Genomic DNA, 18001 nt, shown 5'->3' on the forward strand with positions numbered 1-18001 from the left:
ATCCCTTGTGCCTCTCCTCACTAGGTATGTATATGCGGTCCTTGGGTCCCTATCTCCCCTGCAGTATTCCTGGTGTGATATTTATTGTTTTTCTTTGTTTTTTTGCATCCCTTCTAGTTTTGTCTTCTACCACCATACAGGTAATCTATATCTTTCACTTCCACAGATAGATGTGACCCCATATATGTAGGACACTATCGTGATGATTGGTGGTGTTGGACCTTTTCTTGGCTTTTCCGCTTTCATTTTTCCTCCTGGGACCATTAATTTATAGTATATTATATTTTTTGAGCCATCTACATAGCATTTATTTACGATATTATAGTAGGGTGACTTTATCTGAAATGTCCACATATGTTGTATGCTCTACGCGTTGTTTGTATTTTGTCTTTTTCTTTTTTATTTAGGACATGTTCTTATCCCACTGTTGTAAAGGACTTATGTGATTTAATATGTCCATTTGGCTAAAGATTCCTTTTCTGTTATACACACAACCTGTCTTTATTTTGATATATTTGTAAAGATCTGTATTTATTTTGGTTTATTATTTTGTAGATAAATGCCTTGATAAAGGCTTTTGGGCCCGAAACGTTGGCATCTTGTATGACTGGTTGTGACTTTAATAAATCAACTTTGTTCTTCACTACTTTTTGAATCCTCGGATTAGTCTACTTATATACTGTGATTTTTTTCTGAGAACTCTGCTATACTTGGATTAAGATCCCCCTGACCTTTTTTGAATGGTCATCACAAACCTGGACATCCGATTAAATATCCTAACATAAATAAAAACATGAGAGTTAGTTAGTATCACAAATAACATTTACATCCAGGTACCTTATAGATGACGTCGTCTCTGGAGTCGTTCTCCTTTTCTTCATCTTGTCCAGACCCCATGATGAGTTTTCTCATCCGCAGCCGCCTCTGCAGACTTCCATCTTCTCCGCTCTTTTGCAGAAAATCTCCACATGATGCCCTTAAAGATACAAATGTCATTATAATGCTCCTGAATAAAAAATTGCCCCTCACTATATTGTCTGCACAAAATATGACCCCCACACTGTCCCTCTTATAGTACATACTCTTTACACTAACCTCTCCTTTCCATACCGGCCCCCTCTTCACACTGTCCTCTCACACTGTGTCCCCCTTATAGGGCCCAGTATTTATACTGTACTCTCTCATCACACTCCCCCTCCTTGGTGTACTATCCCCTCCTGGCTGTGCCCTTACACTGTCCCCCCATGCTACGCCCCCACTACTCAGTTTCTATTCTGTGCCCAATCACTTTTCTCCCCCATACGGTCTCCTCACACTATTCCCCTCCCTCCTCATACTGTCTCCTCTCTCTCACATCCCTCCTGTTCACCATACTGTCTCCTCATATATTTATCCCCTCACTTTCTATAATGCCTGCTCACCTGACTCCCCATTGTGTCTGCACACATCCCATCACCCTCACTCCCCGTACTCTGTACACATACATTTTTCACATCGCTTCTCATACTGTGTCCACATACATTCCCCCGTTTCGCTCCTCATACTGTCTGCACCAATCCCCCATACTGTTTCCTCAGATATGCCCCCCCATTCTCCTGTACTGTTTCCTCATATATGCCCATTATTTTCCTCTACCCCACCCCATCATTGCTCTCTTCACCACCTCCATCTTTGCCTTCTCCACCACCATCATTGCTTTCTCCCCCGCCACCCCATAATTTCCCATTCCACCACCTCAATCATTTCCTTCTTTGCCTTTTCCACCATATCCATCATTTTCTCTTCCCCCACCATCCCATCATTGCCCTTTCCACCACCATCATCATTGTCCTTTCCGCCGCCATCACCATACTTGCCCATTCCACCACCTCCATCATTTCCTACCTCCTCACCCCATCATTGCCCATTTCACCTCCATCATTGCCCATTCTACCACCTCCATCATTTCCTCCCCCCACCCCCATCATTGCCCATTCCACCACATCCATCATTTCCTTCTCCCCCTCCATCCCAATTATTGCCCTCTCCCCGTCAGCCCCATCATTGCCCTTCGCCTCTCCTCCCCGTTCACACACACACAAAACCATTTTTGTCTCTCCACATTCATGGAGAATTCATGGCCAAACCTACTTACTCCTACACACGCAGCTGAGCTCCGTACACCTTGCACACATGGCTCCGCACCGTACACCTCGTATACACACGTGGCTCCACTCCATACACCTTGTACACACGCGGCTCTGCTCCGTACACCTCGTACACACGTGGCTCTGCTCTGTACACCTCGTATACACGCGGCTCTGCTCCGTACACCTTGTACACACACGGCTCCGCTTCATACACCTCATAGACACACACGACTCCGCTCCATGCACCTTGCACACACGACTCCGCTCCATACACCTTGCACACACCCAGTTCCGCTCCGTACACCTCATACACACACGGCTCCGCTCCATACACCTTGCACACACCCAGTTCTGCTCCGTACACCTTGTACACACACGGCTCCGCTCCATACACCTTGCACACACCTAGTTCTGCTCCATACACCTCATAGACACACACGACTCCACTCCATACACCTTGCACACACGGCTCCGCTCCGTACACCTCGTACACACACGGCTCCGCTCCATGCACCTTGCACACACCCAGCTCCGCTCCATACACCTCATAGACACACGACTCCGCTCCATACACCTTGCACACACGGCTCCACTCCGTACACCTCATACACACCCAGCTCTGCTCCGTACACCTCATACACACACGGCTCTGCTCCATACACCTTGCACACACCCAGTTCCGCTCCGTACACCTCGTACACACAAAGCTCCGCTCCATACACCTTGCACACACCCAGTTCTGCTCCGTACACCTCATACACACATGGCTCCGCTCCATACACCTTGCACACACCTAGTTCTGCTCCGTACACCTCATACACACATGGCTCCGCTCCATACACCTTGCACACACCTAGTTCCACTCTGTACACCTCGTACATACACGGCTCAGCTCCATACACCTTGCACACACCTAGTTCTGCTCCGTACACCTCATACACACATGGCTCCGCTCCATACACCTTGCACACACCTAGTTCTGCTCCGTACACCTCATACACACACGGCTCCGCTCCATACACCTTGCACACACCTAGTTCCACTCTGTACACCTCGTACACACACGGCTCAGCTCCATACACCTTGCACACACCCAGTTCCGCTCTGTACACCTTGTACACACACGGCTCCGATCCATACACCTTGCACACACCCAGTTCCGCTCTGTACACCTTGTACACACACGGCTCCGATCCATACACCTTGCACACACCTAGTTCCGCTCCATACACCTCGTACACACACGGCTCCGATCCATACACCTTGCACACACGGCTTCCGCTCCGTACACCTCGTACACACACGGCTCTGCTACATCCACACAAACCACTCCTGACCCCTGAGTCCTGCACTACACGGAGGCCCTTGATCATGTGACTCCTGACTCCTCCCCTCCTGTGACCTCATCACAGGTCCTGTGCGCACAGAGCAGCGGCAGCCATAGTTGTGGTGTGCGGCTCTCTGTGGTGGAGGGGCTCTACTGCGGGACAAGTGCAGTCCCACTCGTGATCGCGATTCGACGCGCAGAACTTTCTCTGAGCCGGCTGTCAATTTGACAGCCGGCTCAGAGAACGGGACTATCTCAGTGTGGGGGCGGCAGAATGCCACCGACGAGGAGCCTCCTTGGACCGCCGCATCATCAGGCGGCCCGCTGGCGCCCCCCTGTTGGCTGCGCCCGGGGCACATGCCCCGGCTGCCCCCCACTGGATACGCCACTGTGAACAGTCCTGCACACACCTGAACAGCCCGCAGACCCCGCCTGCACACACATACATGAACACAGTCACCACCAACACTCTTCCCTCCTCCCAAACTGCAGCGTTTCTCATACCGACATCCGCAGCAAAACTGCAGATCTTTTTTACATCTGCGGTTTTGCTGCGGATGTGCACGACTCAATGCAAGTCTATTGGTGCAGAAAAGCTGCAGTTCCGCACAAAAGAAGTGACATGCTGCGGGAAATAAAAGCTGCGTTTCGGTGCGGCATTTTCCGCAGCATGTGCACAAGTCTGCGGCTCCCATAGACTAAGGCCATGTTCACACAGTGCGTTTTTTACCGCGGAACCGCGGCGGTTTTGCCGCTGCGGTTCCGCAGCTGTTTTCCATGCAGGGTACAGTACACTGTACCCTATGGAAAACAGGACACACTGTGCACATGGTCCGGAAATTGTAAAAAAAAAGCCGCGCTGAATAGCTCCCGGAAAAAAGAAGGAGCATGTCACTTCTTTTTCCTGAACTGCAGCGGTTCTGCACCCATAGACCTCCATTGTGAGGTCAAAATCGCAGTAAAACCCGCAGATCAAAAATATATCTGCGGGTTTTACTGCGATTTGATGTGCAGAACCGCTGCAGCAGGAAGTGCGGGGGAGCGGGCGGAAGTGCGTGGGCGGAGTGTGGCTGCCCCCCCGTGCTCCGATCCCGCCCCCCCGTGCTCCGATGCCCCCCCCCCGTGCTCCGATGCCCCCCCCCAGTGCTCCGATGCCCCCCCCGTGCCCTAATTTCCCCCCCTTATACTTACCCGGCCTCCCGGTGTCCGTCCGGCCGTCTTCTCCCTGGGCGCCGCCATCTTGCAAAATGGCGGGCGCATGCGCAGTGCGCCCGCCGAATCTGCCGGCCGGCAGATTCGCTCCAAAGTGCATTTTGATCACTGAGATATAACCTATCTCAGTGATCAAAATAAAAAAATAGTAAATGACACCCCCCCCACTTTGTCACCCCCATTGGTAGGGACAATAAAAAAATTAAGATTTTTTTTTTTTTTTTTTTTCACTAAGGTTAGAATAGGGTTAGGGTTAGGGGTAGGGTTAGGGTTAGGGTTAGGGGTAGGGTTAGGGGTAGGGTTAGGGGTAGGGTTAGGGTTAGGGGTAGGGTTAGGGTTAGGGTTAGGGGTAGGGTTAGGGTTAGGGGTAGGGTTAGGGTTAGGGGTAGGGGTAGGGTTAGGGTATTTTCAGCCATTTTAGCCCTAAAAAGCTTCCTAGGAAACACACAGTAAAAAAACGCATCAAAAAACGCATCAAAAAACGCATCAAAAACGCATCAAAAAAGGACAAAAAAAGGACCTGCGTTTTCTGCCAAGAGCTGCAGTTTTTTAAAAAAACTGTCCTGAAAAAAAAAGGATGGAAATCCTGAACGTGTGAACATACCCTTACATTGGTTGTGCACTACACTGCGGATTTGATGCAATTCCGTGCGGCAAAAAAACGCTGTGGATCTGCAATCAAATCCGCACCGTGTGCACACAGCCATATAATGATTCCTCTCTCCCTGCTAGTTCAGTAGCTTATCTCTAGGTGGCGCCTGTGCTCCCCCGCAGCTCCGCTACTGAGTATATGTGCACGTGCTGATCACCTGAGCTATCACCACATGTGCAGAACAGTAGTACTGAGAGCGACACAGGGGGCACGTGATTTTCCCGCAGCCAATAGCTGCCCGCCCTGGTAGCACTCCCCTCAGCGTCACACCATTGACAGGCAAACATGAGGCCGGTTGGCAGTGACCTTGTGCCGGTTGTAGTTACATTTGTGCCCGCTGCTCCGGAGTTCCCCGCGCCTCTGTGCTGAGCTCTGTCTGCCCGGCATGGAGCTGAGGGAGGCAGTGCCCAGCAGGAAGGCTCGGCTGCTGCCTGGTGGAGGCTGGATGCTGCCGACTTGTATCCTGTGCACTAACGGCTTCTTCTCCAACCTCAGACCCTCGGAGCCCTTTCTTACCCCGTATCTGCTGGGGCCGGACAAGAACCTCACAGAGAGGCAGGTGGGTGCCGGCTCATCCCCCCGTGTAGTGATATTATAGACCCCGGAGACGTGGGCAGAGAGGGGCTCCCCCTGCGTGAGGTGGCGGGGCGGAGAGGGGCACTGTGCGTGGCAGGGTCATACACTGCGTGTGTGCGTGCGTGGCAGGGTCATACACTGCGTGTGCGTGCGTGCGTGGCAGGGTCATACACTGCGTGTGTGCGCGTGCGTGGCAGGGTCATACACTGCGTGTGTGCGCGTGCGTGGCAGGGTCATACACTGCGTGTGCGTGCGTGGCAGGGTCATACACTGCGTGTGCGTGCGTGGCAGGGTCATACACTGCGTGTGCGTGCGTGGCAGGGTCATACACTGCGTGTGCGTGCGTGGCAGGGTCATACACTGCGCGCGTGCGCGGCAGGGTCATACACTGCGTGCGTGGCAGGGTCATACACTGCGTGTGTGCGCGTGCGTGGCAGGGTCATACACTGCGTGTGTGCGCGTGCGTGGCAGGGTCATACACTGCGTGCGTGGCAGGGTCATACACTGCGTGTGTGCGCGTGCGTGGCAGGGTCATACACTGCGTGTGTGCGCGTGCGTGCGTGGCAGGGTCATACACTGCGTGTGTGCGCGTGCGTGGCAGGGTCACGCACTGCGTGCGCGCGTGCGTGGCAGGGTCACGCACTGCGTGCGCGCGTGCGTGGCAGGGTCACGCACTGCGTGCGCGCGTGCGTGGCAGGGTCACGCACTGCGTGCGCGCGTGCGTGGCAGGGTCACGCACTGCGTGCGCGCGTGCGTGGCAGGGTCACGCACTGCGTGCGCGCGTGCGTGGCAGGGTCACGCACTGCGTGCGCGCGTGCGTGGCAGGGTCACGCACTGCGTGCGCGCGCGCGCGGCAGGGTCACGCACTGCGTGCGCGCGCGCGCGGCAGGGTCACGCACTGCGTGCGCGCGCGCGCGCGCGCGGCAGGGTCACGCACTGCGTGCGCGCGCGCGCGGCAGGGTCACGCACTGCGTGCGCGCGCGCGCGGCAGGGTCACGCACTGCGTGCGCGCGCGCGCGGCAGGGTCACGCACTGCGTGCGCGCGCGCGCGGCAGGGTCACGCACTGCGTGCGCGCGCGCGCGGCAGGGTCACGCACTGCGTGCGCGCGCGCGCGGCAGGGTCACGCACTGCGTGCGCGCGCGCGCGGCAGGGTCACGCACTGCGTGCGCGCGCGCGCGGCAGGGTCACGCACTGCGTGCGCGCGCGCGCGGCAGGGTCACGCACTGCGTGCGTGCGCGCGCGGCAGGGTCACGCACTGCGTGCGTGCGTGGCAGGGTCACGCACTGCGTGCGTGGCAGGGTCACACGCTGCGTGTGCGTGGGTGCGTGGCAGGGTCACGCGCTGCGTGTGCGTGCGTGCGTGGCAGGGTCACGCGCTGCGTGTGCGTGCGTGGCAGGGTCACGCGCTGCGTGTGCGTGCGTGGCAGGGTCACGCGCTGCGTGTGCGTGCGTGGCAGGGTCATGCGCTGCGTGGGTGGGTGTGTGTGTGTCAGTGTGGTAATAGGTGTGCTACCATGGTGAAAACCAGAAGTTTCTGGTATTCCCCTTGTGACAGGACCATGACTTTCATCATTGGGGATTGTTGAGTCAGTGATGTGGTGACTCCATGTAACAGAAATGCCTCATTGTGCAGAACGTCGCTGGGTCTTTACCTCTGTGACTTGTGTGCAGGAAACTGCTATAGGAAACTCTCCTGAATGTCACAAGCAGGGGCCGTGTGTAGAGCAGGGGTGTCAAACTGCATTCCTCGAGGGCTGCAAACAGGTCATGTTTTCAGAATTTCCTTGCATTGCACAGGTGATAATTTAATCACCTGCAGAGAATGATTCCAGCACCTTGTGCAATGCTAAGGAAATCTTGAAAACACGCATGGTTTGCGGCCCTCGAGGAATGCAGTTTGACATCCCTGGTGTAGAGGATGTCACCTGTAGTCAGTGGAAGGGGTTACACAAGCTTCCTCCCCTTCCCCTGGTTTTATTGGGCATGTAGGGATGAAATCATCAAGCTGGCAGCTAATGCCATACAATGGGGTCTATAAATTAAATAGCCTTGCTCATTTGCCCCACCCAGGCGCACTCCTCCCCCCCCAATATCCGATGTCAGGTCAGGTATGGCAGCCTAGCCCTTCTAATCCTGGAGCACTGGTCTAGGCAATGAGATCAGTAATCTCCACTCCCCCTTTGTACATACTGTACCTGGCAGAAGATGTGGGTGATTTCTGAACACTCGTATCGGGAGAATTTCGACAACCCTACATAGCCCAACGTACATCTAATATACAGTTGTGCTCAAAAGTTTACATACCCCAGCAGAATTTTTGCTTTTTTGCCCTTTTTTCAGAGAATATGAATGATAACACCAAAACTTTTTCTCCACTCATGGTTAGTGGTTGGGTGAAGCCATTTATTGTCAAGCTTGTTGTCCCCGCCCGCCCGCACCCCTGCGCGCTGTCTCTACAGTCACTCCATCCACGCTGACTGCATTGGTGGAGGAGGGGCCTCGGCCACTTCCTCCACCAATCTGCTTGTGAAGCATCTGACACGATGACGTCATGTCACCAACTGTGTACTGCAGAGAGCCAGCGCATCGGAGACAGAAGCAGAGCGCTGTTGTAACGGGAGAAAGGTGAGTATGTGTTTTGTTTTTTTTTAATTTGTGTATGGGATATTTGGATGGACATGGGGAGGCTATGGTGATCTTATGGACATGGGGAGGCTATGGTGATCTTATGGACATGGGGAGGCTATGGTGATCTTATGGACATGGGGAGGCTATGGGAGTCTTAGGGAGGGCATGTGGATCTTGACATGGGGAGGCTATGGGGATCTTAACATGGACATGGGGAGGCTGTGTGGGCCTCAGATGCTGGCCATGGGGAGGCTGTGTGGGCCTCAGATGCTGGCCATGGGGAGGCTGTGTGGGCCTCAGATGCTGGCCATGGGGAGGCTGTGTGGGCCTCAGATGCTGGCCATGGGGAGGCTGTGTGGGCCTCAGATGCTGGCCATGGGGAGGCTGTGTGGGCCTCAGATGCTGGCCATGGGGAGGCTGTGTGGGCCTCAGATGCTGGCCCTGGGGAGGCTGTGTGGGCCTCAGATGCTGGCCATGGGGAGGCTGTGTGGGCCTCAGATGCTGGCCATGGGGAGGCTGTGTGGGCCTCAGATGCTGGCCATGGGGAGGCTGTGTGGGCCTCAGATGCTGGCCATGGGGAGGCTGTGTGGGCCTCAGATGCTGGCCATGGGGAGGCTGTGTGGGCCTCTGATGCTGGCCCTGGGGAGGCTGTGTGGGCCTTATACATCATATTAAAGGGGCTGTATTCGGGTTCAAATGGTATATATGGGGATGTTGGCATTCTTGGTTCTGCTAAATATTAAGTGATATAATTCAAATTACCGTAATATAATTCATATTAATAGAATTATGTTGATAATAATATTGGTTCGGCCCTCCATAAGTCATTGTCTCTCATGTGGCCCCTCAAGAAAATGAATACTAAGGGGATTGTGGCTGACTCCTGGGTCTACCATGCAATCTCATGGCCGGCTCTGTATAATACCCATTAGTTGCGGTAGACACTTGTTTTGAAGACATGGTTCATAGTATTCAATAAGATGGTATGGAGCCCCTTTTTAAAAAAAAAAATTTCACCAACAGAGGCGAGTATTATAAGGAATAGTGCACCCTTCTGCCATCTTGTACCGCCTTAGGGCCAAGGACTACTAATCTTACAATTTACACTAAATTATTTCAGAAGTTGACAATTTAGATTTTTATGTGAGGTTTTTTTTTTTTTTTAAATTTCTAGGTGTTTAATGAAATTTATCCGGTTTGGACATATTCTTACCTGCTCCTGCTCTTCCCCGTCTTCATCGCCACGGACTATCTCCGATACAAGCCTGTGATTGTCCTCCAGGGGCTCAGTCTGATCATTACCTGGTTCATGCTCCTCTATGCTCAGGGGACTCTGGCTATCCAGTTCCTTGAATTCTTCTATGGTATTTCCACAGCAACAGAGATTGCCTACTATTCGTATATTTACAGCATGGTAGAGCCTAGGGTGTACCAGGAGGTGACTAGCTACTGCCGTACTGCCACATTAACTGGCTTCACAGTAGGTTCTGTTACTGGGCAAGTTCTGGTGTCGGTGGCCCACTGGTCGCTATTCAGTCTAAATGTCATCTCCTTAATCAGTGTATCCATTGCATTTTCTACTGCATGGTTTTTACCAATGCCAAGGAAAAGTCTATTTTTCCACCAAAACCTAATTGATGGCAAAGAAAGCAAGAAAGTCAACTATGAAAAGAAAGGAGACCGACAAAATGGTGACATGGAGTGTGCTGTAGAGGAGATTGAAGCTCATGTACCCCTCAACACTGATGCACACAATATGTGCCAGGTAATTGCCAATTATGATTTGTAAATTGATGGAATTGTAATATGATAGACAAGCGCCGCATCCCACTAGTCCAATGTAACACTTCTGATGCAGGTGCGTACACAGAAGTCCTAGGGCCCCATAACAAAATTCAGAGTGCTATTGATGAATAGGAAGTATGCTTTCGATGAATAAAAAGTATGCACTAAAGTAAATGGCCACCAGGTACTTAGCAGTCTAGCAAAAAGCTTTGAAGAGTAAGAAGTGATTATCCAGTTCATGACGTGGCCATTTTTCCACATTCCTGACCAGGCACTTTTATTCTATTTTTTTTTGTATGTCTTTTTTTCACTTTCTTTTCTTTCTTTACATACCGTATAAACTGAGACACCTAATTTTGCCACGGACAACTGGGTAAGCTTACTGACTCCAGTATAAGCCGGGTATGCATGGTCCCCTCATCCCAGTCTTGGTATGCATGGCTCCCCCATCGCTGTTCTGGTATGCATTGCTCCTTATCCCCTATCCTTGCTTGTATGAATGGTTCCTATTAAAAAACAAAACTATCCTACTCACCTTCCACACGCCCTCACCGCATCTCGTTGGTCCCGGCGCCCTCGCAGCATCTCATTGGTCCCGGCGCCGGGAGCTCTTCCTGTGCCGAGCGATCACGTGTCCCCACTCATTAAGGTAATGAATATTCCCTCCATGCCTATGGGAGTGGAGAAGCGTGCATATTCATTACCTTAAAGAGCTGCCGGGACCAACGAGATGCTACGAGGGTGCACAGGAGGGTGAGTAGGATGTCTTCTTGAAGCCGGCGACTGTGGGTGTCACTGTGTGTGTGGTTTAAGAGAAATGAATATTAATTTCTGTTTAGCAGCAACACAGGCTTTTAGCCACAGCAGCTGGCTCCTGCCTCTGTCACCCGCCAGCTTTCTGGGGCAATTGACTTGTGTATAAGCCGAGGGGGGCGTTTTCAGCACAAAAAAAAAGTACTTAAAAACTTGGCTTATACACGAGTGTATATGGTAACCTCAAAGGACTTCTAAATATATTTGAAAATCTCTTCCCCTTTCCTTAAAAAGAACCAGTCACCCCCAAAATCGAAGGTGAGCTAAGCCCACCGGCATCAGAATGCTGTAGATAAGCCCCCGATGTAACCTGAAAGCTGAGAAAAAGAGGTTAGATTATACTCACCCAGGGGCGGTTCCAATACAATGGGCGTTGCGGTCCAGTCCGGGGCCTCCCATCTTCATAGGATGACGTCCTATTCTGGTCTTCACGCTCCGGCGCAGGCGTACTTTGTCTGCCCTGTTGATGGCAGAGCAAAGTACTGCAGTGCGCAGGCGTCGGGAAAGGTCAGAGAGGCCCTGCGCACTGCAGTACTTTGCTCTGCCCTCAACAGGGCAGACAAAGTAATCCTGTGTTGGAGCCACAGCGTGAAGACAAGAGGATGTCATCTGATGAAGATAGGAGGTGCCAGATTGGACGGGACCGCCCCTGGGTGAGTATAATCTAACCTCTTTTTCTCATCTTTCAGGATGCATCGGGGGCTTATCTACAGCATTACAGAATGCTGTAAATAAGCCCCTGATGCTGGTGGGCTTAGCTCATCTTCGATTTTGGGGATGACAGGTTCCCTTTAACAATTTTATAAATCGGATACATTTTTATTTTTGACAAGGGTATTGCTAGTATCAGCGACTTGGATTGGCAAGGGCTTTTTTAAATTTTTTTTTTTTCTTACTGTTTATCTCTGTATTCCTTATTTTAATTTATTTCACACATTGTGCTCCCCATAAAAGAGCTCAACATTCTAATCCCTTTTTTATATATTTGATTTTCCCTGTAAGTGCTGCTTATTAGCCCAAGTTACAGTGGAAGTTCAGCCTCCTGGCTCAATAGCAGGGCTGAGTGGGTCTCCTTGGACTCGGCATCTCCTGCTCTCTTCCTATACCCAGGGATCATAGCTAACAGCACTTCCCATATACTGCAATAAATGAGACGTTAACAATCTCTGACTTCTCTATGCGGAGTCTGGCCGTGTCTGACTGCAGTCTCCCTACTCCTCCAGCTACTCAATATTGTGCAGCTGCTCTACTATGCAGTTACTTGTTAATACAGGGAGGTCCACATTCTAACGGTTGTCAGATATGAGCAGTCCAGAAGTAGTTAAAAGGATTTCCACACATGACTGCTCTGATTTTAATAATGTCTGATTATTTAAGTAATCTTTGAAATGCATTTTATTAAAAAAAGTTCCCCAGAGATATACATAATTTTATCGGTCGTCCATGACAGCACCACAGAGAGGGGATCCGCCCTTCAGGAACAGGAAATCTACAGATACATAAGGGCGGCACCTTTCCCACGCATCAGTTGGTTTCCTGTTCCTGGAGGACGGGATGCCCTACAGATATCTGTATTTCATGTAAGATACCCAGGCCGGCTGTCCAACTCAGGTAGCGAGGGGGTCTCCCACCTCGGTCAGTGCGGGTCTCTGTAAGCGCCACGGTGGGTCCGAGTAGGGCTCCACGGCAGTGAGCAGAGCAGGTGGAGCGTGGTCCGGAGGATGTCTGTCTCTGGGTGCCAGCGACAGGTGAGTATTCCCTCCCCCCCCCCATCCCCACCTCGGGTCCGTCAGTCTTTCTGGCGCCTCTGCAGCCCCTGCGTCCCGTCGGTCGTCCTGTCCGGGGCACTTGGCGAGGTCGGCCGGCGGTGCCGTGCCTCTGCGTCCCTGTGCGCCGGAAGTGATGCAGCAGGGGGGAGGGGCGGGGCCGGAAGTCGGACGCTGGCCGGCTTCTGCTGCAGACGCAGCTGCGGGCCACGTGCAGCGATGGCAGCGTGAGGGGGGGGGGGGCGGTCAGAGGCTGTGGGGGACTGGCGGTGATCTGCACGGGGAGGGGGCGGAACCCCTGACCACACCCCCCTGCTGACAATCCGGATACGGGGGAAGGGCTATATATAGCCGCACAGAAGGCTGCAGGGTTGCTTGTGAGCCCATCTGCAGCAATGGATGAGCCAGAAGCTCCCGTTGGTCTGCAGGAGCAGGACAGAGCCTTGAAGTCCCATGCAAACCCCCAGCCGAAGACCCGCGGACGCAGGGATCAGCCCAGTCGCAGGACTTCATCTAGAGTAAAGGATCCGGTTCGCTCCCCCAGTAATCCGGGACCTACCTCTGCTGCCTGGGTAAGAGACTTTCGTGAACGTGCCCTGATAGTCTTTTCCTATGTTTAGTTAAATTACATGGGGTTCTTTCCGCTCCCATAGGTGGCGGAAGAGTCTCCCGATTTTACTTTAGACCTTAGAGAAATCATCATTTCAGATTCGTCTACTGCCCCTAGGAAAGAATGTAGTTCAGAAGCCTCCACATCCTATTCAGAAGAGGATTCTATTCGATTTTGCTTCCCGCTAGACCAGATGGACAGGCTGATTTAAATCAGTCAGATCCACCATGGGGTGGCTGACGAAAAACCAGAACTTTCGGCGCAAGACCAAGAGTCTAAGCTAGAAGATCCCTGCCGACAATCCAGAATGCCGCTGCTTTTCTCGCGGACGCGTCCACAGATTCTGCAAGGATGGCAGCTTAGGGCTGCAGGGTTATCGAATGCAGCTCGCAGGGCCCTATGGCTGAAGTGTTGGCCTGGCGACCTTCAGGCCAGATCCCATCTTTGCGCTATTCCTTGCGAAGGAGAATACCTGTTCAGTCTGGTTGTTGACGAACTGCTGGAGAAGGCCGGAGACGAGAAAAAGAAATTTCCCAGTATACCGACCACTTCTTATAGGTGCCCTTTCACAGGGGAAAGGGTTCTTTCGCCGACGGCCGGCCAGGGACCAAGGCAGATGGGACAAGAAAAAAGGTACTGGATTCATGTTTGGAGGTGGGGGACGTCAGGAACCATCCCGTGAGATCAAAAAGCCACCCCAATGACTAGTCGCCCGATGGGAGGTAGACTATCTGCCTTCTACCCAGCCTGGTCCAAAATTTCCAGTAGCAATTGGATTTTGGGAATAATAGCTACGGGTCTACGGCTAGAGTTCTCCTCTATCCCTCATAATTTCTTCAGAATTACCCCTCTCAGGTCCTCTCCAGCAGAACAGGTGGCCCTGGAAATGGAAATTCACGACCTGCTCAGTAAGAAGGTCCTATCAGAGGTTCCGGAAGGAGAATGGGGTAGAGGATTCTACTCTCCTCTGTTCCCAATACGTAAACCAGACGGCTCCTTCAAAACTATTATCAACCTTAGGGCTCTTAAAGGGACTCTGTCACCTGAATTTGGAGGGAACAATCTTCAGCCATAGGGGTGGGGTTTTCGGGTGTTTGATTCACCCTTTCCTTACCCGCTGGCTGTAATATTGGATTGAAGTTCATTCTCTGTCCTCCATAGTACACGCTTGTGCAGGCATGTACTACGGAGGACAGAGAATGAACTTCAATCCAATATTGCAGCCAGCATGCAGCCAGCGGGTAAGGAAAGGGTGAATCAAACACCCGAAAACCCCGCCCCTATGGCTGAAGATTGTTCCCTCCAAATTCAGGTGACAGTCCCTTTAACAATTTTCTGACCATACAACCGTTTAAAATGGAGACTGTTAATACCGCAATAAAATTGCTGTTTAAAAACTGCTTTATGGTGGTGTTGGATTTAAAGGACGCCTATTACCACATCCCCATTTATGCAGGACACCAACGATTCCTGAGGGTAGCAGTCCGGTTAGATTGGGTGGTCAGACATTTCCAGTATAGGGCCCTCCCTTTTGGTATATCGGTCGCCCCCCGGGTATTTACTAAAGTCATGGCCCACCTACATGACATTCTGGTAATCCCCTACCTTGACTATCTCCTTATCGTGGGTAAAACAGCGGATCACTGTTTAGAACAATTACAAAAAGTAATGTCTGCCCTGGAGCGACTGGGATGGTTACTAAATGTCAAAAAGTCCCGGTTACAGTCCATGAAAGTGCAGCGATTTTTTTTTTTTTTTTTTTTTTTTTTTTTTTTTTTTTTTTTTTTTTTTTTTTTGGTTGCCTGACCTTGGATTTCCAGGATCCGGAATGTCGTTTACCTCACACAAAAAATAATCGCCTACACCTTCAAGTACTAAATGCCTCCAAAAACCCCACCATGTCCCTTAGAAAAGCGATGTCTGTTAGGCTCTCTCTCTCGTCCTGCATTCCAGTGGTCCGATGGGCCCAGTATCATACAAGGATACTTCAGGGCGAGGTATTAATATAACCAAAAATTGGGGGGGTCACCTAGATAGTCAGCTGACCTTGTCCCAAAACACTATTGTATCCCTCGAATGGTGGCTAGACCGAAATAACTTATCCATGGGGTCCCCTGGGAATATAACGTAACTCGTATAATCACCTCAGACGCTAGCCCTTCTGGTTGGGGGGCTCACATGGGTGAAATTATAATCCAGGGACTTTGGGATCAGCTTCAGACGGAAATGTCCTCTAACCTGAAGGAGTTAACGGCGGTGGAGCAGGCAGATAAAAGACTTCTTGTCTATCTACAGGGCCGCCACGTGTGGATATTCTCCGACAATCACATCACCGTGGCATATATCAATCAAGGCGGAACCCATTCCAAATCCCCAATGAACGTGGCAGATCGTCTGTTCCAGCTAGCAGAGCAACACTTTCTCTCATTGACGGCTCTTCATATAAGAGGAGCAGAAAATACTACAGCAGATTACTTAAGCCGCAACACCTTGAGGCAGGGAGACTGGTCCCTAAACAACTCCATCTTCAACATTGAGGAAAGGTGGGGTCAGCCGGAGGTAGATCTTTTCGCCACAAAGGAAAACAGAAAAGTGAGACAATTCTGCTCTCTGAACCCCAAAGAAAATCCTCTGTCAGTAGACTCCCTCCTCACAGACTGGAACTTCAGGCTAGCTTCCGCCTTTCCTCCCCTGTCCCTACTTCCTCTGGTGGGTAAAATCGGGAAGGACAAAGCCACAGTTATAGTAATTGCTCCCTTCTGACCCAGAAGGACATGGTTTTCATGCCTCAGGACCATATCAATATCCGACTCGTGAGTCTTGCCAGACATCCCAAATCTATCCCAGGGCCCAGTCTACCATCCTCGGGTGGTTGGCCTTCATCTGACTGCGTGGATTTTGAGTGGTCGCTTTTAAGAGATAGAAGGCCTGATTAACTCTCTGCTGAAGAGCAGAAAAATAATCACCACAAAAGTTTGTCGGGATCTGGAAAAGATTTCTTCAAAACTTCGGGGTAGTAGCTGATCAGTCTACTCCAATAGACTGGATTTTGGAGTTCTTGCAAAAGGGGTTGGATATGGGGTTATCCCCAAATACTCTTAAAGTACAGGTGTCAGCTTTAGGGGCCCTCTTTGGCTGCAACATTTCTGAAAATTACTGGATCAGTAGGTTCATCAAGGCAACAAAACGGTCTAGGCCAATGGTGAAGAATAGGGTCATACCGTGGGACTTAAACTTGGTCCTCTCGGCCATGACTGAAGCCCCATTTGAGCCAATTTCTTCAGCCTCTATTAAAAACCTCTCTCTTAAAGTAGCCTTCCTGGTGGCCCTAACGTCAGCTCATAGTGTAGGTGACATCCAGGCGTTATCCAGGCTTCCCCCTTACATGCAACTTAGGGATGATAGAGTGGTACTTTCCCCTGATCCAGCATATCTTCCTAAAGTAGTGTTCAGATTCCATAGAACACAGGAGATTGTTCTTCCATCTTTCCTCTCTAATCCTACTAATGATAAAGAAAGGAAACTACACACTTTAGACGTAAGAAGATGTATCTAGCAGTGACTGATCCTTGGAAGATAGGATACGAATAGGGCGTTATCTATCAGGGTAGTACGAAAGGTCATAGAGCATCAAAATCTACGCTAGCTAGGTGGATCAGGGAGGCTATTTCGCTGGCATACATCTCAAAGGGCAAGCCGGCGCCTGAAGGTCTAAGAGCGCATTCCACTAGAGCTATGGCTACCTCGTGGGCGGAGAGGTTAGAGGTGTCAATCGACCAAATATGTAAGGCTGCTAGATTAAACCTGGGTGCTTCCTTTCCTCGGACCTCTCTTTTGGTTGCAAGCTGTAGTCCCTCCCTAAACAGTTTACTCTCTGTAATTCTCTCTATGGTGCTGTCATGGACGACCGATAAAGTCTTAGTTACTCACCGGTTAACGGTGTTTTTCGGAGTCCATGACAGCACCCGTACATACCCTCCCGTCTTCTTAAGTTCTGGGTGTACACCTCTTCCCTTTTTTTATATAGTCCACTCGTGAATAGTTAGCAGTAGTATCATTGTATATAAATTGTGCTGTTAACCTTGGTGGTCTTCTTGTGCTCTGTAAACCAACTGATGCGTGGGAGAGGTGCCGCCCTTATGTATCTGTAGGTTTCCTGTTCCTGAAGGGCGGATCCCCTCTCTGTGGTGCTGTCATGGACTCAGAAAAACACCGTTAACCGGTGAGTAACTAAGACTTTTATAACTTTATTGCCACTGTACCATCGAGAAATGGGAAGTGGAAAAACGAAAAAGCGGATTCCTTTATGACTAGAGTGATATTGTGTTGCTTTGCTTTTCTTCTGTTTATCTTTTTGATCCATTATTTTTACGTTTTAGGGGAAAAAAAAATTTGCTTTTCAAGTGATATGTTAAGAATGTTAAGATAATAGATATAACCACACAACCATCCAGGCCCCATTGGCCAAATCACAATACTTTGATAATCCACAGTAATGTAAAT

General features: G+C 50.9%; 1 protein-coding gene across 2 annotated transcripts in view; it reads left to right on the forward strand.

The window, feature by feature from the left end:
• The first annotated feature begins 5586 nt into the window (after positions 1-5586).
• The window catches only part of SLC19A2 (solute carrier family 19 member 2), a 52401-nt gene continuing 39986 nt past the window's right edge, over positions 5587-18001 (forward strand). The window contains exons 1-2 of one of the 2 annotated variants that reach the window (XM_069761678.1): positions 5587-5879; positions 9699-10289. In XM_069761678.1, coding sequence (XP_069617779.1) covers positions 5706-5879; positions 9699-10289 — 765 coding nt within the window. In that variant the 5' untranslated portion in view covers positions 5587-5705. The remainder of the gene's footprint in view (positions 5880-9698; positions 10290-18001) is intronic. The other variant, XM_069761679.1, reaches the window with a different exon arrangement.

This window comes from Ranitomeya imitator, chromosome 3 (assembly GCF_032444005.1).
Source record: "Ranitomeya imitator isolate aRanImi1 chromosome 3, aRanImi1.pri, whole genome shotgun sequence".
NCBI lineage: Eukaryota > Metazoa > Chordata > Amphibia > Anura > Dendrobatidae > Ranitomeya > Ranitomeya imitator.